Below are 22,224 nucleotides of genomic sequence, written 5' to 3'. Positions count from 1 at the left end.
AGTCATTTCAAGTTGGGTGAGATTTGGATAATTATATATGATACTGATATTATGTATGGACTTGACTTATAAAAACCTCTAAATGAGAGTTGTAGACATTTTTCTTAAGGGTAAACTATGTTATTAGTCATTAAATAACGGATAAGTTTTTGTTTAAGTCACTTAACTAAAAAATTATAATTTGATCACTAAATTATTCGAAAATTTTCATTTAAATTACTAAACTATTCAAAAAATTAAATTCAAATATTACAATAAAAATAAAAATACAAATAAAAATATAATAAAAAATATAAAAATTAAAACGAATCGAAACAAATAAAAAGCCGCGATATAAGTCATTGTCACCTATGAGTATGACCTGTTGGGAAATGGCAATTGCAATATTGCAACAATATTATTCTACTTGTTTATTGAAACCATATATATATAGTCAATGGCCGTTTGTTTATGTCTTATAAAAAGAATCCCAATGAAAAGCTTCTGAATCTGGCATTAGAATCTCCGCCTACGTACTTTAAATATTTGAGGATTCAATTGAACAAAAAAGACAAATCACAAACATTTGTGAAATTTCATGGGAAACTACTTCATTACTTCATTACTATTTATCCACACTAATCTAATCAACAACCGTGTGGACCTATACAACCTATATCCTTATTATTCATCATCATTTTTTTATAGAATTAAAATATTCTTAAGTAAATTTGATGTAATTTTAATTTTAAGAATTTTTAAATTTTAAAATTTAGGTCTAACTGTTAATATCGTTAAAATATTTTTAGGGGCAAATTCAGAAATTTGATTATAAATTTTTAATAGATCAAAATATAAGTTTATCATGTATTAATTTATAATTTTATTATTTTTGAAGGGCTAAACAATTTTTTTTTTCATTTTTAGGGTTTATATTTTTTTATTTATAAGAGAAATGAATTGAAAAAAAAATTAGTTAAATTTGCCTTTGATTATTTTGTTAAATTTAAGCTCATTACAACTCATTTTTTTAATACATAAATTAAAAAGTATATTTTAACTTTTTTATATATATATAATTTAATATTATCTTGCCCCTAAAATACAAAACAATCATCAAATCCTGTGTATGCCATTTGCGTTTTTTTTTATAATTCAATAAATAACCTCAACCTGAAAACCTTGTAGCAGAAGCTGAAGAATCTGTGTTTGTGCTTTTTCCTGAAATTAAGCTTTCAACTTCAAAGGTCTGTTTTCCTCTCTTTCTCTCTTTTTGTTAAGCATCAAATCAATAATATATGTTCATGTATTACACATATATATATGATAATCCAAAATGCTTAATTCAAGTCATGGTATTTTGTTCTTTTGCAGTATATCACAAGTGTAAAAGGAGCAATGCAAACAAGCTATCCTGGACCTTTTTCTGTTCATAAGTTCCTCAATAGTGACCCAATAGCGCTTTATTCAGCATATGAGAACTCACCAAGTCCTTATTTTATGCCAGAGCACCAACAACAAGAAGCCCTTGCACCAATATCACAACCATCAATGTCACAGCCCCATCCTTATAGGTTCAATACCGGTTTAAACCAGTCATGGTTACCGAATTCAAAGACCGGAAACCATGATGGAAATCGAAGATATAATCAAAAAGTTGCAGTTTGTGACCCATCTCTTTGTGGTGAAAAAGATGATTTCATGGCATTTACTCATGTACCAGCATCAAGTCCTTGTGGCAGCCCTCAAGGTTCAATGTCTCAAGGTTCAATGTACGCAAAGCAGAGTTTAACGTTGAAAGAGAAGCTGCAATTGCAATATTTGACTAAAGAGCTTGAGATTGATGTGAGTGAAAGTTCACCTCTTGGCCTTGATCAGGTAAATGTGTATATATATATATCATGTTTAACAATATAAGTACCATGGAGGCCCTTAGATTGCATGTTATCTCCCTCAACTCAAAAAATTGTTAAATTAGTCTTTGTAAGTTACATCAAACGATAAATTGATCTTTTTTTTGTTAAAAACTGGCATGGCTAAGAAAATAACTAGACAATAACACATGACATGTCACGTGTACCTCATGCTAACATATAGGAACCAATTTTTAACAGTAAAAATAGATAGAATTTTTAACAAAAAGATCAATTAGCTCTTTAATCTAACGTAAAAAGACTAATTTGGCCATTTTTTGAGTAGATGGGTCACAATGCAAAACTAGTCCTTCTATATCAACATGAGATACACATGGTGCGCCACGTGTCACTGTCTAGTTATTTTGTTGGTCACACCAATTTTTAACCAAAAAAAAAAAAGATTTAATTGCTTTTCAAACTAACGTATATGAACTAATTTGCTCATTTCTTGAGTAGATGAGGACTCCATGGTATATTACCCATGTATTCGAAATCTAACATCCATCTTATATAATTAGGAAATACATGAAGAAACTCCACAAGTTTCTTCAGATCAAGGGATACATCAATTGGGATTTAAAAGAAATCATGTTACCTCAGTTGTTAACATGGATGGTTATATACATTCAATGAATCAACAATATACTGATGCTATGGCTGCACATAAACAAAGAATAAGGTGGATACCTGAGCTTCATGAACTTTTCTTAAATGCAGTGGATCAACTTGGTGGCCCTGACTGTGAGAACATATATATAAACCATCTTTTGATTAATCATCATGAGCTGATATCTGGGTATTCTTTTGTTTTTAAACTTAACAATTTTTTTCTCTATGAAATCATATATAGGTGCTACACCAAAGAATATTTTGAAACTTATGAATGTTGAGGGTTTGAGTATCTATCATGTCAAGAGCCATTTGCAGGTAATTTTGAGGTAAATTGTGTATATATGATGGGATCTTCATGAATGTGTGTGTATATATATAGTGGTGATTGTATATAATGTTTCTTTGTATATCTAATTTGCAGAAGTATAGACTTGCCAAGGGTGTTTCAGAGCTGAAAAATGGTAAATATCCAACTATTCTTTGAAGAAAACTGAATTATGTTTTATGTTGTATATTTGTTGAATATAATGTTGTTTTTCGGGTTAAAATATTATATTGATCGGCTTTTTTTATTTTAATTAAATTTGTAGTTATCTTTTGGCGACCAATCATAAATTTTGTAGCGAATTTTGAATAAACTTTAACATAAAAAACTAAAATGACTAGTTTATAATACCCTTATAAATATTCTCTCTCTGAAGCCCAACAATTGGTATCAAAACAATTAGCTTTGGGGACCTAAGCTCTTAGATGCACTTTTTGGGAGTTTTTGAAAGAAAATTTTATCTTCTTTGTTAGCACACAACCCTAAATTGTCAAATTCTAGAATTGTGAGCTCAAACAATTTTTCTCCACCTCCTTTATTGGTTGGTGAAAATGCACATGTCTTCTAGGAAGTAGTGGAAATTGGTAGAGATCAATCACCATCGAGGACCAATCCAATTATAGTTCAGGTCAAACAACATAATTAGTGTGACAAAAAAATATATAAGGTAATGTCATGTCTGTAAAATGGAATTTATTATGTTTTTTTCACAAGGATCGACTTGTTAGATATCAAATCAAACTTAAGATAAGCAAAAAGAGGAGTTCTAAGGTTCAACACAAACTAAATCAAAAGATTCTGGAGAATCTAAGATGAAAAATAATGAAATTGTCAAATAGTATTCAAATAAGATTATGGTCACTCTTAACAATATTACGTTACTTAAAGATGAGTTTTGTGATAAGAGGATTATGGGAAAAGTTATTATAACTTTACCAGATTGATATGAGTCGAAAATTTCACCTTTTGAAGATTCAAAATATTTAGCCAACATCTCATTATGAAAGTTAATCAATACTGGTTACACTAAAGAGCAAATAAACAAGAAGAGCATGCTAAAAGAGTCTTTCAAACAAGAAAAGATGGATGTCTTTCTAACAAAGGAAAAAAAAAGAATTTTTGTGATAAGAGAGAGAAACAAGGAAGAGACGAAGACCGTGAAAAAGATGGTGGAAAGAGAAAATATTCATCTTGTTCATCACTTGAAGGGGTACTACTAATTAGATCAAACAATAGGAATAAGGACACCTTGGATAAATTTGAAGAGTAGTTTTTTTTATATTATTCTTAAAGTTTGAATTTAAGTTCTCTTATTAGAGATGCAATACGATTTATCAATGCACTCAACACTTAATAGTAATTTGAAGAATTTTTTATATTGCACGGAATTAGGCGGTTTAAAGAAACCAAACATATTAGCAATGCTCTTCCTCGATAACATGATGAAGATGATGTTGAAGATTTAGATGGAAAGTTTTTTATGAGAGGTACCAAACCACTATAGTGTAGCTAACGAGCAGGGTTGAATATAATGTTCTTTTATTGGTTAAAATATTATAATAGTTGTAAGTAGTTTTTCATTTAAACTAGATTTCTAGATATGATGATAATTATAATATTTGTAGTAGATTTTGGATAAATTTTAGGAGGATTAGAATTTAAATAAGAATAATGATGTGGACTAAAATGATTGATTAAGTATTTAGAATATAATTTAAAGAATATTTGCACGTGAGTTTCGATACAGCTTTTCCAACAATAAATATATGGACTTTTCACTTAAATTTTCTCACATATTTGGAAGATTATTCTCTCAACTCACACACATAAGAAAATGTCATGAATCCCAAACACAGATACTTAAGAGAAAATAAAGAATCCTGATAACATATATTGCACACAAACCATTTCCCATTTTACTTTTTTTCCCCTTAAAATTTTCATAAATCAATCTGCTGATTAAGCATATGCCAAGATCAACACTTACTGCTTTTACACTTAGTAGATAAAGGAAGTTCCAGATTTGAAGAAGAGAGAGCAACTTTAATTGAGAGTGATGATCATCAAAGTGATGGCAACATAGAAAGGTGTGATCCAAATTCAAGTAACTTATAATTGTTTTTGAGTCATTAATTTATGGCACAAAATTAAGCACTAATATCATCCTTTCAATGGCATTTATTTGCAGGGAAGTGGATGTAGTAGAGACCTTGAAAATGCAAATTGAAGTTCAAAAGCTGTTGCATGAACAGCTGAAGGTGTGTTAATGTTTTCTCATAGTTATTCCATTTGAGTTTTTTTTCTATATGTATATCCAACACTTACACTCGAATCCGAGTAACGACAGGTCATGCTCTTGCAAACACTTTTTACCGGTGTTTTTCTCTTTTGGGGTTCAATAGGTGCAAAAGGAGCTTCAGCTGCAAATACAGCAACAAGGACAGCTCTTGAAAAAGCTTATGGATGAACGTCGTCACAAATCTGGGTCGGCCAATAAGAAAATGTTTCCAAGTGAAAATCCATTTTTATTTTCATCTGAAACTGCCAGCTTCTTCCAGAAATCTGGATCAGCTAAGTCCATTACAGATTGTTCTTCTTCAACTCATTCACCCAAACATAAAGCCTCTGAAACTACTGAATCTGAACACTGTCAAAAGCGGCACAGAGGAGAAAGCAGCTAAAAACCAACATCCCAAAACAAATAGGAATAAGAATACTTTCTTTGTTTTTGTTGAGAGATTTCTAACACGTTGAGAGAAGTCTTTTTAAGTCTTGTCCACCTAGAGTGGCGGACTCCTCAACATGTTTGGTATTGTCCTAAACCAGGGTTTTGTCTCTTGACTTCATCGAGGGTGGTGAAGGGCTCAGAGAGTGAGAGTACCTCATCAAATTGAACACTCCCGCTCCGTGAATCCTGCCTCCAGCTCGGGCTCTCGACAAAATTGGGATACAAAACCCCCACCTGTAACAATACTGAACGTGTTGGAAGTCCGCTAGCTCTGGACGGACAATACTTAGAAGATTTCTCCCAAAAGAGTCAGAAATCCCTCCACAGTTTTCATTACGCTAAAAATCTTTGCAATGACTGAAAACAGTTCCTGCTTTTGTTTTAGTATTTCTGTCAATTTTTTTTTTTGATAATTTTGGTCATGTTTGTGATGAGAATTGATAATGTTTAGAAGAGATGCAAGACTTCTTTTGTAAGTGTCTTTATTGTAAAGAAATAAATTGTAATTAGGGTGGACAGGACTTCAATATAGGACGATAAATGAATAGAAAGCAATGGATTTGAGAATATTTGAAGAAATGAACAAATATCACAAATGAAAATGATGAAATCCTTGGTTTAATTGATACCAACAAAAGCATACAAAAGACTTTAGATGGTTTTTCTAGGTATATTTCTATGGAACACAATGTCATTCAATAATCAGAACAAAATCATTTCACTAGAACCACAGCACCTATGTTGTTCCGACTATTCATTTTTTTCTTTCAAAATCCATATCTGAGTATGAAATTTTGACCCTTCAAGGATCCTCCAAATACATGAAAAAACTTTAAAAAAATCCAAGCATACATGTATTCATCAATGAGACTTAAATCCGAACAACATACCTCAATGCTACTATATTGAATCGCCTTTTGTTTTCTTCTTCCGTGACCCTTTTAGGGCAGCCTTAGTTTTAGCCCATTCTTTCAATGAAGTAGAGCTTCTCATAAATGAACATGTCCCCACTGTGCTAGTATCTACAGCAAAACCTTTGACTGGTTCAAAGTTGCTTATATTCTCAACAGCTGGGAGAGAAGTATCGTTACTGCCCTCAAGAGTTTGAGGGTTGGTTTCCGGAATACTCTCAACAAAGTCTCCTTTTCCAACACCTTCAGTCGTAAATTGGTCCATTTCGTTGGTATAATTTCCATCAGCAGACTGCACCACATCCTCACCAGTGGGCTTTGCAAGCTCTTGTGAAGTAGTAGTGCCAGGCAAAATTTGTGAGATACTAAAGGATTTGCTCTTATCACTTACCAATTGAATCCATGAAGACTTGTGGAGCCATGAAGAACCTCTTCCTGTATTACTTGAAGTCATGCTAGGTTTATTTGACTGGGCTTCTGCAATCGCATTCGCTATTTCCATTTTGTCTGACATCCCTTCCGAGTTCTCAGGTGTTGACAACTTGTCATTCTTGCTATCAAGAGTGTTGTCCACTTTGGGATCATCAAAAACGTGTTGTTCCTCAGTGGTATCAGCATTTTGAAGAATATTGGAGAGACTGAATGCACTGTCGCCTCTACCTCCAACAAGTGCCTTCCATGAAGACTTTTGAGACCACAAACAACTAGTACTCGACGGTTTGAGACTACAATCTTGTTCAGTCATTTGAGCAATGAGGGGTCCCTTCTCAGCAGGTACAGTGGAGACAGCTTCATTTCCATCCCTTTCTTTGGTAGAAATTAGTTTCATCTTCTTTCTAGGAAGTAAACGATCTTTCTTCTCTTCGCACTCATTCTCATTTGATTGTGTCTCACTCAGTTTAAAATTCTAGGTGTCATAGAAATATGAAGAAATTAGGACCCGATAGTACGTATATACATGATCCTAGTAGCATATAAGAAAGCATCTACTCTGCACCAACCAAGAGAGAGGGTATACCTGTTTTGGTGATACCTTAGCACGCTTTGTGCTTCCTGACAAAGCCTTCCCTTTGTTTTCCGTTGACGCCACATTAATTACGAGGTCATCATCAGTTTCATCATCCTCCTCAAAACCTGCTTCAATCTCATCACACTGCGAATTCATTCTCAGTTGAGATGAAAGAGAAGGGATTTCATGTTTATCATCTCTGTTCGGTTTCCTCTTCTTTTCAGCATGCAAAGCATTCTTTTTCTGCAACTTGCTTGCACTCGGAATTGCTCCATCCTTCGAAACTTTGTTTTCACTAAGTCTAGTTTTCTGTGTGTCAAATATGGCAAGAGAATGAAATTAATTACAAGGAGAACAAAACACTAACACACCATGAAATCAAACAGCTTTTTGCAGTAACTAACATCAGATTATACCTCAGTGGAGACTTTTTTCGACTCTCTGATCCCAGACATAGCTGTTCGTTTTTTTGCATTAGAAACGACATTAATTATGAGATCATCATCGTCGTCGTCATTTTCCTCCTCATTGGAGGGTGAATCCTCAACTGGTTCAATGAAATTGTCTCTTTCCTTTACTATGGCGGACCTGCTAATGTTGGAAATATTTTCCCTCTCAAAAAGCTTGTTCATTACTGAGCTCATCAAGCTAAGCTCTTCCTCATTCATGCCATCATTTATTTCCCCATGATGTCGAACTTCTTTTTGTTTCACAGCATTGAAACGACCAGAGTGCTCTACACAATCACAAAAATGTAGAGGAAAAGCAGGGGCTTCAACACGTTGGAAACTGTATCTATGCTTTCCAGTCCCACTAAATGGCAACGATTTTATCTGCACAACATGAAAGTACCTGTCAGTTGAGCTGGTCGAGTTGGTTTTGGATCGGATTAATTCCACTTTTAAAATTTTCAAGTCATTTTAGCCCTGGTTAGTTTTGAGTTTGGGCCATTTCAAATTCAGGTCAATTCATGTTCATGTTGTTTCGGGTTTGGGTCATTTCATGTTCGGGTTGTTTTGGTTTAGGGTCATTTGAGTTTGCCAATCAAATTATTACCGGTTTGGATCACTTTGGATTTTGTCATTTTGGGCTATTTGTTAAAGTCAATATGGATTTGGGTTGGATGGTTTCAAATGTAAATGAGATACCGGTGCTTACAAGCTAATCAAACTCAACACGAATAGAACTCAAACTCAATTTGGTAATTATCGAGCTGAACTGGAGCTCAAGCAGTTTGAGCTATCAATCGAGCCAAATTATCAAGCTTGTTTTATTGTCCTTAATATATATTATTAACTCTAAGCTTAATTATCAAGCCAAGCTCGAGCTTCAACACATATGAGCTTAGTCAAGCTTGAGTTCAAGTTTGAGTATGAAAATTGATAAATGACCTTAATCAAGCTCAAGTAACTTGAATATATCTCAAGCGGAGCTCAAGCTCAATTGAACTCAAGCCAAGTATCGAGCTCTAAATTTCGAGCAGAGCTTGAGCTCCCGGGCTCAGCTAGATTTCACCCTTAGTTCAGTTGACTTTTTATTATCAAATTGGGTTTGGATTCAGGTAATTATGGTTAGAATCATCCGGTTCCATAATGACATCTATGGTTTCAGCTGAAGCTAAACAATTCCCTATAACATAACAAAGAACAATGTTACTTGAATTTGGGACTGGTATATATCCAACACAAGGAAATGGGAATGTTTAATTTTTTTACAATTTACACACACATATATAGGAGCAACAACACAAACAACCGATTTAAGAGAGCAATTTGCAATACAAAATTGAAAATTTAAATTAAAAAGAAACCTAACCTTTGATAATCTAGGAAAGAAGATCCGAAGCTGGTTGTTTTGAGAAACCTGAACTTTGTTTTTGCTATTGTTGCTATCTGAAGAAGAAGGCTTAGCTTGATGGCTTCCTTCATTAGCTTCATCTTCAGCTTCTGCCTCAGCCCATTCCCGTTTCAGGCGAGTAAGAAAGTGTTCTTTAGCCTTTTCAAGCTTCAACTTGCCCCCTTTCCAAGCGCACCCATTATACTGTATTAATTTTCAAAAACAAATCAAACCATGAATTTCTAAAGCAGTAACCCTAAACATACAGTGTTCAAAGATTTCCCACCGTGCTAAATAGCTTGGAGATGGAGTTTGAGGTAGATGGGAGGATATCGACGTATGCGAAACTGCGACCTTTGGTCCTTACGATGTCCACTCCTTCCACCGTTCCCACGGCGGAGAATATCTTCCGCAGATCATCGCTGTTAACGCTTTGCCCCAAACCTCCAACATGTATTCTTGTCATAGTTGTGGCTGTGGGATCGGCCGCCATTGCCGGTCTCTGTGATTCTATTTCACAGTTTTGCCTTACTAGTAAAGGACTTACTTTTGGGTATTTTGGAACCTTTCGGGTTTGGGCTCTTTAAAGTTTGGGCTTTACAAATTACGATCCATTCATACGTACAAAATCTAAGTATAATTTATAATTGTATAATGGTTTAATATTTGTTTTGGCCCTTGTACTATAGTGAAATTCTCAATTTGACCATTTAACTATTTTTCCGGTCACTTTGCCCCCTCTACTTTCATTCTATCCATTACATTAGTCCCTTGACCATTTTCGTTCAAAAAAATCTCACATGTTCGCCCTTTGAAAATAGGCTTAATACATGTTTTTGCCCCTGTACTATAGTGAAATTCTCACCTTAACCCTTTTATTATTGTCCACGTGTTCACATTTAATTTGCTTTAATAGCCATGTATTTTTTTAATGGAAATAATCAAGAGGCTAACATGATGGATGAAACGAAAATAGGAGATAAAGTGACCTAAAATAATGTTGAAATGAGAAATTCACTATAGTACAAGGACCGAAATAGGTATTAAGCTTTGCATAATTTATTTATTATATTTCATGCCAGATTTTTTATATGAGGAAACTCGAGGCATGTCAACTAAAAATTTTAACACAAATATTTTATCACTACATATGTGGTTCTGTTGATATTTTATGTCATATTTATTTAAATTGTATTTATATATGTTAAATTTTTTTTTGAAGAAATATTCACTGGTTATATTAAAACAAGTCTAAAACAAGCAAAACAAAAACCAAAACAGAACAATTCTAGGAAGGGCCCAAAACATGGGAGTCCCAAAACTTGCCCAGCACAAAGTAAACGCAGGAAAACAAAGCAAAAATAGAAAGACCCAAGGAAATAAAAAAACTAACAGGTCCAAACAAAAGAAAAATAGCCCAAACATATAACCAGTAAAACAACAAAAGGGGTGCTCTAGAGCCTTCCACTCCAGCTGGAATCCACCCAAAAAACCCCTCTTCAAAACATCAAAACGTGTGAGCAGCAGCAGTCAGTAAATAAGATGTCAACAATAAATTACCTTCTGACCGTTTCAAAACCCAACAACGACATTGATTACTCCCTCCTTCTTGAAAAATCTTCTACAGATAGATTCAAAGAAACATTTCCATCTTCTTCACCTCTCCTCCGACTCCTCAAGTCCCTCATGCTCTCTGTCCTCCTTCGATCCTCAGCCACCGTCTCCACCGCGCCAGAAAATACTTGATTCGCCAGATAAGTTGACTCTCTCCTTCTTATTCCTTCTGAAGTAATGAGATGTGCAACCTTATTAGCATCCCTATTTGTGAAAAGGAAAACACAAGTCTGGAAACCCAGACTTAGTTTTTTAGAATCATTTATATACACAGCAACCTCTGATCTATCCTCATGCTCCATTTGCAGCTTACGAATTACCGTCCGGGAGTCACCCTCGATCTCCACCTCTTTCAAGCCAAGATGTAAACCAAGTTGCAGCGCATAAAGACACGCCACCGCTTCTGCAGCAAAGGCGGATGGTATGTTCGAGTTCATTACTATTTTAGAACCAATAATCTGCGCTTTATCATTTCGGATAACTAACCCAGAACACGATTCCTTTAGTTGTTTGTTGAAAGCGGCATCGAAATTAATTTTTTGTCTCGATCCAACCGGACCAACCCAACTTCCTACACAGAGACGTTCAACAGGTATGAACAATTTCAACCCATCCAGTTCCAGCATAAAATTTTTAACAAAAACAGTAATTTGAGAACCTGTTTTAACTTCACCTTCATGGATAAATTTATTTCTGGAAGTCCAAATCGCCCATAAAGTACAGACAATAATTCTGCAAAAAGCCGTAGAGCTAGATTGAAAAATAAGCTTTAACCAGTCTCTAAAATCAGTATTATCTTCAGGGAGAGGCCATCTGATGCCCAAATTTTCCCATGTTTCTTTTGCTGTAGGACATTCGTAGAACAAGTGTTCCCTCGATTCCACACCGTTTTGGCACCAACTACAGTAGCAGATCCTCTCAATCTCCGATATTGTAGGTTACTGAAAGCAGGGAAGAAATTACGTGAAACACGCCAAACTGTAATCTTTATTTTAGAGGGTAGATCTAAGTTCCATAGCTTTTTGTAAAATTGTTTGTAATTTGTCTGTAAGTCATTCTGATCATTGTATAAGAGAAGTTTATGCCTACTCTGCACCGAATATTCTCCAGTCGGCTCACCCCGCCAAATAACAAAGTCCTCATGCTCATACAAAGACAAAGGAATGCATAGAATTTGCTCCACTTCCTGCTCCGAGAAGGTATTACAGATCAACTCAGAGTTCCATTTTCTACCATTTGCCTCAATTAAATCAGCAACTTTTAATATGCTCATATTAACATTTGTATGCTGAATTTTGAAATCCTCATTACCAGGGATCCAAGCGTCTTCCCAAATAGAGACATGCTTGCCATTACTAATCCCCCAGCCCAAACCTTTCAGAAGTAATCCCTTGGCCGCCCAAATACTCTGCCAGGTAAAGGAAGGTAAATTCCCTAACCTTGAGTTTAAGAAATCAGACTCTTTAAAATATTTGGCTTTCAAAGTACGCCCTAGTAAAGAATTAGGATTACGTAATAAACGACAGCCCTGTTTGGCCAATAAAACAATATTAAAATGATTCAAATTATGAAAACCCATACCGCCGTCTTCTTTTAGCGCGCACAAAGACTTCTAATCACACCAATGCATGCCTCGCTTGCCCTGATTTTTCCTCCACCAAAAAGTCCCCATGATATTTTCCAATTCCATGCACAGAGATTTTGGCAATAGAAAACAAGCCATCATGTAAGTAGGAATAGCTTGCAAAACGGCCTTTATAAAAACCTCCCGGCTCCCCTGCGAAATGTGTCTTAGGCTCTAATTCAATTTATACAATTTTTGGAGATTTTTCAAACTTAAGAGTACTGCTGCTGTTCATAAGCAAAATGTTGATTTTTTACTTCTAATTTCAATTTAATCCTAACTAAACTCACTTACTTTTTTAATCTTAATTTATACTTTATTTCTACTCAATTTTTAACCAAATTTAGACATAATTATCTATTTTTCATCATAAAACTATAATTTTAAAATTTTTTCAATTTAGTCCTTAAAGCATAAAACTTATGAATCACTTTACAATTCAATGAATTTGTATCAATTTAGTCCTTAATTCATCATTTTACTCAACATGAATATTATCTAGAAATTTAATAACTTTTAAAATATCAACTTAATTTCATCAAAATCTTGTTCCAAAGCTTCTAAAACATCAAAATTAAAAAAAAAGTACTAAATTGACTTAACTATTAAACTTTCAAGCATCAAACATTGAATTTTCTCTTTTCTTCTTTCTTTTCTCTTTTTCTTTCTTCCTTCCCCTGTTTCGTTACACATTCTGTTTCTTTTTCATTCTAATTCTTTATTTTTTTTCTTTTTTTATTTACTTTACTTTTAATAATAATATATAATATACTTATATAATAATATATAATATATTTATATAATAAGCAAACATATATGTGTATTACAAGTATATGTATACTATTGGTACACATAAATTATTTTTATCATACACTTGTCTTATATTTAATTTATTTATCAAATAATATTAATTAAATAATAATAAATACATTAATTATTTACTTAAATAATAAGTTAATACATACATGATTACAAATGTATGTATTATATTAATTATACATGTATTTTATTTTTGCCATACACTTGGCACTTTTTTTTTGGCTTATTTGCCTTTTTAGTCCTTTACTTTTTTTATTCTATAATTAAACTTTCGCTCTTCATTCAATTTAATCTTTTTATTTAATTATTTTTAATTAAGCTAAATTCACTTAATTAAAATCTAATTAATTAATCATTTTACTTCGTAAATATTTTTAAATAAATATTTACGAATTCAGCAAAATTCGGGTCATTACATCCTTACTTCCTAAAGCAAAAGAGCCATCGTTTCGTTGAAGGTCCCGAATTTGATTAATACGCCTTCTCTGGGATGCATGCTTATGGAAAAAAGCAGTATTCTTATCACCCATTTTTAACCAGTTGGCACGGGGTAGCTGCTGCCAATACTTTTCCTCCTTATCCAGTTCCGTATTCAGATGGAGTTTGGCCTCAACAATCTCTCCTAAAATCTCCTCCGAACTCTCTTTACGATTTAATTCCTCCAGCCTCCTATTTAGTCGCTTCATCTGATTAAAATGAATGAGATGCCCATCCACAGCCTCTAATGAATCCCGACTCGTAGAAACATTAGAACCCAAAATATTAACCCGCTGTCTTTTTTTCCCGTCTTTATGAGAGAAAGGTTCCTCTTCCAATTCACAGTCCATATGTGCCACCCCCAAACCTTGCAAACAGCCCAGCCCATTAGAAATTGTTTTTGGGACAGCACCGTCCATTGAAACTCCAAGTAATTGATATTTTCCACCCGTCAAATCTTCTCTATCATTAATACTGAAATTTTTTCCTTTCTGAGACTCATTTAAAGTAGCTGAAAAGTTGGAACGTTCTAGATTAATTCCCAAATTAGAATTAAAATTTACTCCATAATTTCTTCCACGATTAAAGCTGGAGTGTTGGCTCGATTGATGCCGAGATCCGTACTTTCCAAAATTACTATCGTCTTCACTGCCCCGCAACCAGATATTGTTTGCAATGGAAGCTTTACTCCCTTGTGCCCTTAGCGACAAATCCCAACTCAATTTCCTGCAATCCATATTGAAGCCTCCTCGGACAAAAGCTATCCCCATGCCCAAGACATCCACATAAAAAGCAAAATAATGTTAATTTTTCATACTTAAACTTGACATAAGTGGATTTATTTGCCGAAATCATAACTTTTTTACGTTTTTGCAGGGGCATTCGAACATCAAGCTGAACACGTATGCGCATATAGTTCATATTACCAATTGCCAGTTTTTTCGTATCATACTCCAGAAATCTTCCAATAAAGTTACCAAATTGCACAGCCATGGAATCTCTAAAGAGACCTGGGGGCAAATCATGAATCTGAATCCACCAGTTAGAATACACCAAAGGAACAGACATTGTATCTTCATTTTCCCCATTCCTATGTAAAATCAAGAGATGATTATTAAAGGACCAAGGAGCACCATTGATAACCCTTGAAATATAAACCTCGTTAAAAAATTATCTGTGATTTGCACACCTCCCAAAGGATGCCAAATATTTGTCATTGTATTTCTCATTGCTGGAAAATGGACGACGCTGGCAGTAAGAAAACATCCCACCAAACAAAAACTATACACATCACAGTTAACCTCTGCGTCGTTCAGTAACGATAACGCCTCTTCCTCGCCATCATCCAAACTCAAACCTGCCATATCTCTCTCCATATTTTATTCAACAGTAAAGCAACTGAATATACTCAATGGCTAAAGCACCCACGAACACAAAACCGCAGAGAACGGAGACAATAGAAGGAACAGTACCCTAACGAAAGATTAAAAGGAAAAAGAAAAAAGAAAAAAAGAGCGTGTCAAAAGCGACAGACTAAAATGTGCCAATACGGCAGACTTGGTTCATCTTAAAAAAGGATCACTTTCTGTGAGCCGAGCAAATACTTACATACAAAAGAACAATTATATATTAAATTTTTAACAAATTAAATATTTAATTATTTATAAGATGATTGTGGTGATAGGAACATACTTTCATTACACATGCATACACTACATTTAAAGAGAGTTGCTCAAAAAAGACATATGAGTTACTCCTTGGATGCTCAAACCTTAACCACTAGATCAACCACCGGAGATGGAAGTGTAAATTTAAGTGTAACAAAAGAAAAAACAATAAACAAAGCCCCACGACGATTAAATAACATCATCATTTTGCAAGCTCTGCACTTTAATATGCATTCTGGATAAAATTTCGATAACAAGCAAGGCTTACAGCACAATTCTACAACAAATCCTATTAAACTACTCATATGGGCAGCTCTTGAGTGGAAAAGCCAAATCAAGAACAAATATAATCCCTACTTACAGATTTCGATCAAGCCAAACCGAAGTCTAGATAAATCAAATATGTTCACATTGATGCATTCACAAAAATGGGCTCCTGCTGCTGGTTCTTTTTCCGAATCCTATCAAGGATCACGGTAGTTCATATGAATGAAATCAAATTGTTGTTGTCTGGAATCACTTGAATTACTATGAACTCATTATGTGCTAGTCCTAGTCCTAACAGACTCAAGCAAGTGGTTCACTTGTTGGGTCTGTAGTTGGAACACTTGTTTCTTGGTTATCTGGTGTTAGAGATGGTACATCTGCCAATGGTTTATCTGTTGGTGTTGCATCTGCTGGTTTGTCATTGATAGACTTTGTTGGATTACTTTCTACTGAAGCAGTCGTATGTTGATTGCCTGATGAGGAAATAGCAGATTTATCATCTGAACCAGGTTCACTTGCTCCTGATATGGGTGGTGGTGCACCTGTTGCTGCTGCAGCAGGTGCACCAGGAGGTGGTGCTCCAATTGGCTTTCCTACTGTTGCAGCTGGTGCATTGGGAGGTGGTGCTCCTATTGGCGTGCTTGGTGTTGTGGCCGGTGCACAAAGAGGTGGCGTTCCTATTGATGTGCTTGGTGTTGCTGCTGGTGCACCAGGAGTTGATGCTGCTATCGGTGTGCCAGAGGTTGCAGCTGGTGCTCCAATTGACATTCCTGGTGTTGCTGCTGGTGCTCCTATTGGTGAGCCTTGTCTTGCATCTGGTGCAGCGGGACATGGTGCTTCAGTTTGGCGTGCTTTGTTTTCCGGCCGGTGCACTGGTAGGTGGTGCTCCTACTGGCATGCCTGTTGTTGCAGCTAGCGCAGCAGGAGGTGGTGAACCTATTGGCGTACCTGGTCTTGAAGCTGGTGCACCAGGAGGTGGTGCTTCTATTGGCTTGCCAGGTGTTGCATCTGGTGCATCAGGAGTTGGTGCTCTTGTTGTCATGCCTGATGTTTCTGCTGGAGGTGATGCTCCTGTTGTTGTGCCTTTCTTTGCTGCTGGAGGTGGTGCTCCTGTCGCCATGCCTGGAGTTGCAGCTGATGCATCAGTAGGTGGTCCTCTTGATGGTGTTGCTGATGTTTCAGCTTGAGCGCCAGGTGGTGGTGCTTCTATAGGTGTGCGTGCTGCTGGAGCTGCTGCACTGGTAGGAGTTGCTCCAATTGGCATGTCTGGTGTTGCAACTGATGTACTGGGAGGTGGTGCTCCTATTGCCATGCCTGGTGTTCCAGCTGATGTACCAGGAGATGGTACGCCTATTGCCATGCCTGCTGTTGCAGCTGGTGTGCCAGGAGGTGGTGCTCCTATTGTCATGCCTGGTGTTGCAGTTGGTGTGTCAGGAGGTGGCGCTCCTACTGGTGTGCCCGGTGTTGCAGCTGCTGTGTCAGGAGGTGGTGCTCCTATTGGCATGCCCGATGTTGCAGCTGTTGCACCCAGAGATGGTGCTCCTATTGGTGTGCCTTGTTTTGCAGCTGCTTCCCCAGGAGGTGCTGCTTCTACTGGTGTGCCTTGTGTTGCAGCTGGTGCACTTGGAGTTGGTGCTCCTATTGGAGTGCCTGGTACTGCAGCTGATGCACTGGGAGATGGTGCACCTATTGGTGCTCCAATTGGTCCACTAGGACGTGGTCCTTCTATTGCCAATGGTGTGTTCGATTGTTGCTGGGAAGTCTGCGTTGCAGGAGCAGGATTTTTCTTAATAACAATTGAAGAAGAGAGTGCTGACATCCCAGGAGGAAAGATTTCAATAGGTGGTTTCTTCCCTGCTTCTGACAAACTCGAAAGTTTCAGCTCAAGAGCAGCCAGAAATGCAGCAGTAGCATCTGTCTTTGCCGTTGGAATGTGATCCACCTCCTTCTGTAACGCTTTGTTCCAAGCCTCAACCAGGTTCTTCAATGTTGATCGTCCATGAGCCTGAAACAAATTTTAGACTGGTCAGGAAATGCAAGAAATATGGTTCGGATGAGTAACAAATTGTCGACATGAACCACGTCATACATGTGCATGTAAAACAGCTCCCAGTATCCTGCCATGCCTTTTCCATATGAGCATTATCTCCCAATAATGCAGCTGCAAACGCCGCTTCCTGTCCCAATCCGAGTGATATCAAGTTAGTTCCTAAACCCTGCAATAACATAGAATATCTTTACCAAACAGTGATCAAATCAAGAACGCCAAGTGCAAAGATGATAATGGTAAACAGAAAAATTAGTAAACTCATTCGAACTATTACAGAACTGCTAAAGACCTTTCTCATAAGTGAAAACTAAAACTAGAAAATTGCTTTAAACAAGGATATGGATATAAAAATGTTGCATCGACTCTTCATTTTTCTTAAAGTATCTATGTCTATAACCCACAGTTAACACATTCAGACATGATTGTGGATTATGGTCCTCAAAGGTCACTCCAAATACATGAAAAAGACAGAAAAAGTGAACATTCCTGTGTTGGACACATACTTATTTCCGACATTCACACCCGATCCTAAATAACATAGGAGATATATATTTGGATAGCAAGAATTATTATAAATATCACCAACTTACACTCAAGCGTGTCAACTCTCCATGATTTGCAAGGCGAAGAGCCAGTCCTCTTAACTCATGCCCCGGTAAAGCTCCTTTCACTGAACCTGCAGTAGCTAACCTTTTAAGAGCTTCACCAGCAATGTCAACCTGGGCAGTAGCATCAGCTGCATCAATAAGGTCCAAAAACTCCTTTGCAAATTTTACTATGCCTTGAACAGCCTCAACCAAATTTTCCTTCTTAGCTGTTAGATTAAGGATATCATTCTTATCGAGTCCTGGATTATCTTGTCCCATGTCCCTGCTGTTGCTCATTTTAAGAAGACACTGAAGAGCTCGTTTCAAATCATTACTCTTCATGGCTAAATCAAACTCTAACCTGTAAACATAGAATAGCAATGTAATTGAAAAAACATGGACCAGAATGCAATGCAAGAATAACATGTGGTTCTTGGTGAACTCTAATTGGCACAAACATGGATGACGGCTTAATATGTGTATCAAGATTGATTATCTAATCTAAACTCTAACTGGTACAGGCCTTCCACCATCAACTTCCTTCCCTACATTTTTTAGCAAGCAGCGGCATTGCTGCAGGTTAATTTACAGATAGCCACATGAAACGATAGCAAATATGAAAGCAAGAATGCAAAGGCATGTGAGTATGTGAAAGGGAGAGAAAATCTTAACATTGAAAATTATTATGACTGAACTAAAAGCTCATGTCAAATTTGAATTTCAAATTTGAAAATGAAAAAAAAAAAAACAGACACAACAACCATAAAAGAAATCAAATACAAACAGGTAAGGCAAACCTCTTAGATATGCCAGGTAAATGAAGTGCTTCATTCGCATAGCCCATTCCAAGCAAAAATTGTGCTAAATCATCATGATGTTCCCTGGCAAGCCTAATTGCCCTGCAAAGGAAAATAATGAGATTGCACAAAATTGGTCTCATTTGAAATATAAAAGAAAGCTATACCATTTCACCGCACTAACAGCATCTCCATAAGCAGCGAGACACCGACAACGAATTCCTGGATGGCTTAGGGACAAGGCATGCACGGTCATGTACCTATAAAAGTAAAGTAATGAATGCTTTAGCAAGCCATTAAATATCTCAGAGTTGCAGGACAAGCTACCTATCAATGAGCCAAAGGACTCTATCTCTCACGCCAACCACAATTACTGGTCCGACTGGTCGCTTTTGCTCAGTTGGAAAACGAGTAACTGCTACTGAGACCCCTCCACCACCAACAGCTATCCCATTAACCTTTCTTTCTTCCATGTCATCCCCACCAACTTGAAATTTCTTTGGCAACGACAGAAAATGTGGCACAGAAGGAGCATGTTAGAAAGAAGCTAGTCGAACCACCTGACAAGAAAAAACATAGATGCAAAATAAAGAACCTTAATCAAATTGTAGACATTAAGGCATAGCATTCTGAATAATCCACTATCTAGAGACCATAAGAGATAATTAATTACAGCAATAAGAAGTCAACTGAGTGCTAGCTATTAAGAGTGTATTTCCTGTAATTTGTTCTTTTGACTAGCTTGGAATATCTTTAGCATGACAGAGCATCATTGTCAAAGGTGCATGGTGCAGACTAACATGCTAGAACCCTTACAACGGTAAAGGGGGAAGATGCAAAAAGGTGCTTGCCCGAGTGAAGTAAGGTGCTCATTTCTAAGAATAATAATATATTGTATTTAAAATATCTAAAATGCTAAAATCCAAAAGTATATGATTTTGTTAATAAACATTACATATTGTACAACATTACACAGCTTAATGTTCCAAAGATCAAGAAGTATCACAACTAACATCATCAAACAAAGTTCCAAGTTTTCTTTACTTCCATTTACAACAAGAAAAAGAACCTAATGAAACCAAAGGACAAATTAAGTCAAGCATAATTTTCTGCACCTTTTGACTTTAAAAAATGTACCCAGGCGCAAAAAGCATGTGCCTAATTAAAGCTGCCTCATCTGAAGGATTGTTCATGTTGTGCCATAGTGCCTCTGCATGTACCTTGACAACATTGACAGGGAGTGTGCAAAGCACAACCTACACTAATGACAACCAACAGAAAATTTACAAAAAGTTATATCAGAATTCTGACCTGTAACATAGGTGGTCTCAGTGTTATTTTTTCTTCTTTAGCAGCTTGGGGACCATCTACATTGATTAGAGCCAACTCTCCATGACCAGCAAGTGCTCTTGCCTGTGCCTCTCTTAGCTTCATCTCTTCTTTTCTCTTTCTTGTTTCTATGTCAATGGGTGCAACTCCAGCATCCACAAAAACACATCTGAAAAATGCAGCATATTAGATACGCACTGCAAAACTACTACTCTGCCCGTGTAGCATTCCGGGGGGGGAGTGTATTAGGCCTTAGGGCATCAACCAGAAAGAAATGGAGCTTTATGAATAATTTTCAGTGCTTTGACTGACATAAATGCTTGAAATAGGCATCAATTTCATTATATTGCTCAAAGAAGGAAATAAGGGGATAATTATCCAGCAAAGAATGTAAATCTCAACTGAAATAAGTAACTTTCCACAAACCTCCAACTTAATATAAACAAAATTTCTGAAAAAGGAACCTTATCTTACTCGATAGTAGTTGGTGTAGCCACAAACAATTGTCTCCGCTGCCAAACTGCTCCAGTGGCATGACTAATTGCAACATCTCCAAGGTATCTATACTGGGGGCGCAATGTAGAGATGACAATATAACGCTGATAAGCAAGAGCACAGTACTCAACGGTTTGGTCCCATGCAGTCCACTCTGGGTGAGGGAGAAAACTACCTACTGGTTGACAAGTTTCCCAACTGTACATTATCACTTCAATAATTATTATGTTAAAGAAAAAGAAATGGCATTCTATCTTTTTGTCAACTTATGGTAAAATTAAAATATGCATAAAAATGAAGTGGATATTAGGTAACATAAATATCTCAAAGCAATTACTTCAGGACTAAGGGTAACAGAAAATTTGGAACTAAACATACAATACACATACAAAGGCTGGTTCAGGAGTTCAAGTTAAACAAGACTTCTAGGTAGTCGATTCGGGAGTATTGTTCAAGTGGTGTTATCCCACATCTATTATGGGTTTTCTAGCATTTTATATTAAAGCTGGGCCCTCCATTCAATACCGATCGATTTTAAGTTGGATGCTTTAACTAGGGATTAGATTCCAAATTATATTGTGTTGTTCTTCCTGCCTGACAGCATACGAGGTCAACAACCCTAGGTGAGGTTGTCAACATGTGGGCAATGTTAGCAATTGCGCATGATTAGCCTATATAACCACCCAACAAGGCACTTCACTCTATGAATCGCCATCTCCTCAGATACTCAGGCTCACAGGAGAAAAACCCCACCAAAAACAATATCCAGATATGTTGAGGTCCAACTCATGGTCCTTAACAAGTTATAAGTCACGGGCAATGTTAGCAATTGCACATGATTAGCCTATTCAAGCGCTCAACAAGTTATTTTCAAAGACTCAGTTTAATTCGTTGTTTTGTGAAGTTTGTGAGTATGCTAAATATAGTAAGAACTCTTATCCTTTGAGAAATAACAGAAGTATCATTCCTTTTATTACTATTCACTTTGATGTTTGGGGACCAACTCGGCATACCTCATTGTCTAGTAATCGATGGTTTGTCATCTTTATTAATTGTTGTAAAAGAATGACTTGAATATATTTATTGAAGTCGAAAAGTAATGTGTTTGTATACTTTCAATCTTTTCATAAAATGTTGTATACTCAATTTGATGCTAAAATATAGTTTGGTACAAAGTACAAC

The 22,224-nt window shown here is 36.2% G+C and overlaps 5 protein-coding genes across 12 annotated transcripts; 2 read left to right on the top strand and 3 right to left on the bottom strand.

The window, feature by feature from the left end:
* The first annotated feature begins 1,113 nt into the window (after positions 1 to 1,113).
* Positions 1,114 to 6,358, top strand: LOC107926252 (myb family transcription factor PHL6). Its single transcript, XM_016857050.1, has 8 exons — positions 1,114 to 1,226; positions 1,354 to 1,857; positions 2,414 to 2,636; positions 2,746 to 2,822; positions 2,929 to 2,968; positions 4,838 to 4,919; positions 5,021 to 5,090; positions 5,235 to 6,358. The coding sequence occupies exons 2-8, from the start codon at positions 1,378 to 1,380 to the stop codon at positions 5,511 to 5,513; spliced, it is 1,251 nt and encodes a 416-aa protein (XP_016712539.1). The 5' UTR covers positions 1,114 to 1,226; positions 1,354 to 1,377; the 3' UTR covers positions 5,514 to 6,358.
* On the bottom strand, positions 5,092 to 9,868 carry LOC121204870 (protein REPRESSOR OF SILENCING 3). Of its 3 annotated transcripts, none has more exons than XM_041075580.1 (6): positions 9,603 to 9,866; positions 9,296 to 9,520; positions 7,897 to 8,313; positions 7,490 to 7,789; positions 6,451 to 7,378; positions 5,092 to 5,794 (listed from the first exon to the last, which is right to left on the bottom strand). In XM_041075580.1, the coding sequence occupies exons 1-5, from the start codon at positions 9,807 to 9,809 to the stop codon at positions 6,461 to 6,463; spliced, it is 2,067 nt and encodes a 688-aa protein (XP_040931514.1). In that variant the 5' UTR covers positions 9,810 to 9,866; the 3' UTR covers positions 5,092 to 5,794; positions 6,451 to 6,460. The 3 variants fall into 3 exon arrangements, with proteins under 3 accessions (XP_040931514.1, XP_040931515.1, XP_040931513.1); XM_041075581.1 differs by having other exon boundaries at positions 5,092 to 5,479; XM_041075579.1 differs by lacking the exon at positions 5,092 to 5,794 and having other exon boundaries at positions 6,163 to 7,378; positions 9,603 to 9,868.
* A 919-nt stretch (positions 9,869 to 10,787) lies between these two features.
* Positions 10,788 to 14,992, top strand: LOC107926236 (uncharacterized). Of its 3 annotated transcripts, none has more exons than XR_001692175.2 (6): positions 10,788 to 11,351; positions 11,437 to 11,522; positions 11,781 to 11,929; positions 12,041 to 12,129; positions 12,245 to 12,345; positions 14,727 to 14,992. XR_001692175.2 is itself a non-coding variant. In XM_016857028.2 (5 exons), exons 1-5 carry the CDS (start codon positions 11,349 to 11,351, stop codon positions 12,266 to 12,268), a joined length of 351 nt encoding a protein of 116 aa, XP_016712517.1. In that variant the 5' UTR covers positions 10,788 to 11,348; the 3' UTR covers positions 12,269 to 12,508. The 3 variants fall into 3 exon arrangements, 1 of the variants encoding a protein (XP_016712517.1); XR_001692174.2 differs by having other exon boundaries at positions 12,245 to 12,355; XM_016857028.2 differs by lacking the exon at positions 14,727 to 14,992 and having other exon boundaries at positions 12,245 to 12,508.
* A 917-nt stretch (positions 14,993 to 15,909) lies between these two features.
* On the bottom strand, positions 15,910 to 21,883 carry LOC121202846 (nascent polypeptide-associated complex subunit alpha, muscle-specific form). 4 transcript variants are annotated; one of them, XM_041075576.1, is made up of 9 exons: positions 21,432 to 21,882; positions 21,022 to 21,240; positions 20,530 to 20,716; positions 19,546 to 19,778; positions 19,386 to 19,478; positions 19,219 to 19,320; positions 18,425 to 18,782; positions 17,874 to 18,000; positions 15,910 to 17,789 (listed from the first exon to the last, which is right to left on the bottom strand). In XM_041075576.1, the coding sequence occupies exons 4-9, from the start codon at positions 19,689 to 19,691 to the stop codon at positions 17,755 to 17,757; spliced, it is 861 nt and encodes a 286-aa protein (XP_040931510.1). In that variant the 5' UTR covers positions 19,692 to 19,778; positions 20,530 to 20,716; positions 21,022 to 21,240; positions 21,432 to 21,882; the 3' UTR covers positions 15,910 to 17,754. The 4 variants fall into 4 exon arrangements, with proteins under 4 accessions (XP_040931510.1, XP_040931509.1, XP_040931508.1 ...); XM_041075575.1 differs by having other exon boundaries at positions 20,334 to 20,716; positions 21,022 to 21,883; XM_041075574.1 differs by having other exon boundaries at positions 21,022 to 21,882.
* Positions 16,085 to 16,552, bottom strand: LOC107926169 (mucin-1-like). The gene has a single exon (XM_016856968.2). It carries the CDS (start codon positions 16,550 to 16,552, stop codon positions 16,085 to 16,087), a length of 468 nt encoding a protein of 155 aa, XP_016712457.2.
* Positions 21,884 to 22,224: the final 341 nt, after the last annotated feature.

The sequence above is a fragment of the Gossypium hirsutum genome, chromosome A08 (genome assembly GCF_007990345.1).
Source record: "Gossypium hirsutum isolate 1008001.06 chromosome A08, Gossypium_hirsutum_v2.1, whole genome shotgun sequence".
Taxonomy (NCBI): domain Eukaryota; kingdom Viridiplantae; phylum Streptophyta; class Magnoliopsida; order Malvales; family Malvaceae; genus Gossypium; species Gossypium hirsutum.
The sequence above is the reverse complement of the archived record's forward strand: the minus strand, read 5'-3'. Positions and strand labels throughout refer to the sequence as shown.

Coding starts and splice junctions, on each gene's coding strand:
- LOC107926252 (XM_016857050.1), top strand. CDS start 1,378: ATGCAAACAAGCTATCCTGGACCTTTTTCTGTTCATAAGTTCCTCAAT. Junction 1,858..2,413: donor CACCTCTTGGCCTTGATCAG/GTAAATGTGTAT, acceptor TTATATAATTAG/GAAATACATGAAGAAACTCC. Junction 4,920..5,020: donor AGTGATGGCAACATAGAAAG/GTGTGATCCAAA, acceptor ATTTATTTGCAG/GGAAGTGGATGTAGTAGAGA.
- LOC121204870 (XM_041075579.1), bottom strand. CDS start 9,809: ATGGCGGCCGATCCCACAGCCACAACTATGACAAGAATACATGTTGGA. Junction 7,790..7,896: donor CGAAAAAAGTCTCCACTGAG/GTATAATCTGAT, acceptor TTTGACACACAG/AAAACTAGACTTAGTGAAAA. Junction 7,379..7,489: donor CTAAGGTATCACCAAAACAG/GTATACCCTCTC, acceptor TATGACACCTAG/AATTTTAAACTGAGTGAGAC.
- LOC107926236 (XM_016857028.2), top strand. Junction 11,523..11,780: donor TACACAGAGACGTTCAACAG/GTATGAACAATT, acceptor CTTTTGCTGTAG/GACATTCGTAGAACAAGTGT. Junction 11,930..12,040: donor TGTAATCTTTATTTTAGAGG/GTAGATCTAAGT, acceptor AATATTCTCCAG/TCGGCTCACCCCGCCAAATA.
- LOC107926169 (XM_016856968.2), bottom strand. CDS start 16,552: ATGTCAATTGGAGCACCAGCTGCAACCTCTGGCACACCGATAGCAGCA.
- LOC121202846 (XM_041075573.1), bottom strand. CDS start 17,927: ATGCTCATATGGAAAAGGCATGGCAGGATACTGGGAGCTGTTTTACAT. Junction 17,790..17,873: donor GAGCTGTTTTACATGCACAT/GTATGACGTGGT, acceptor AATTTGTTTCAG/GCTCATGGACGATCAACATT.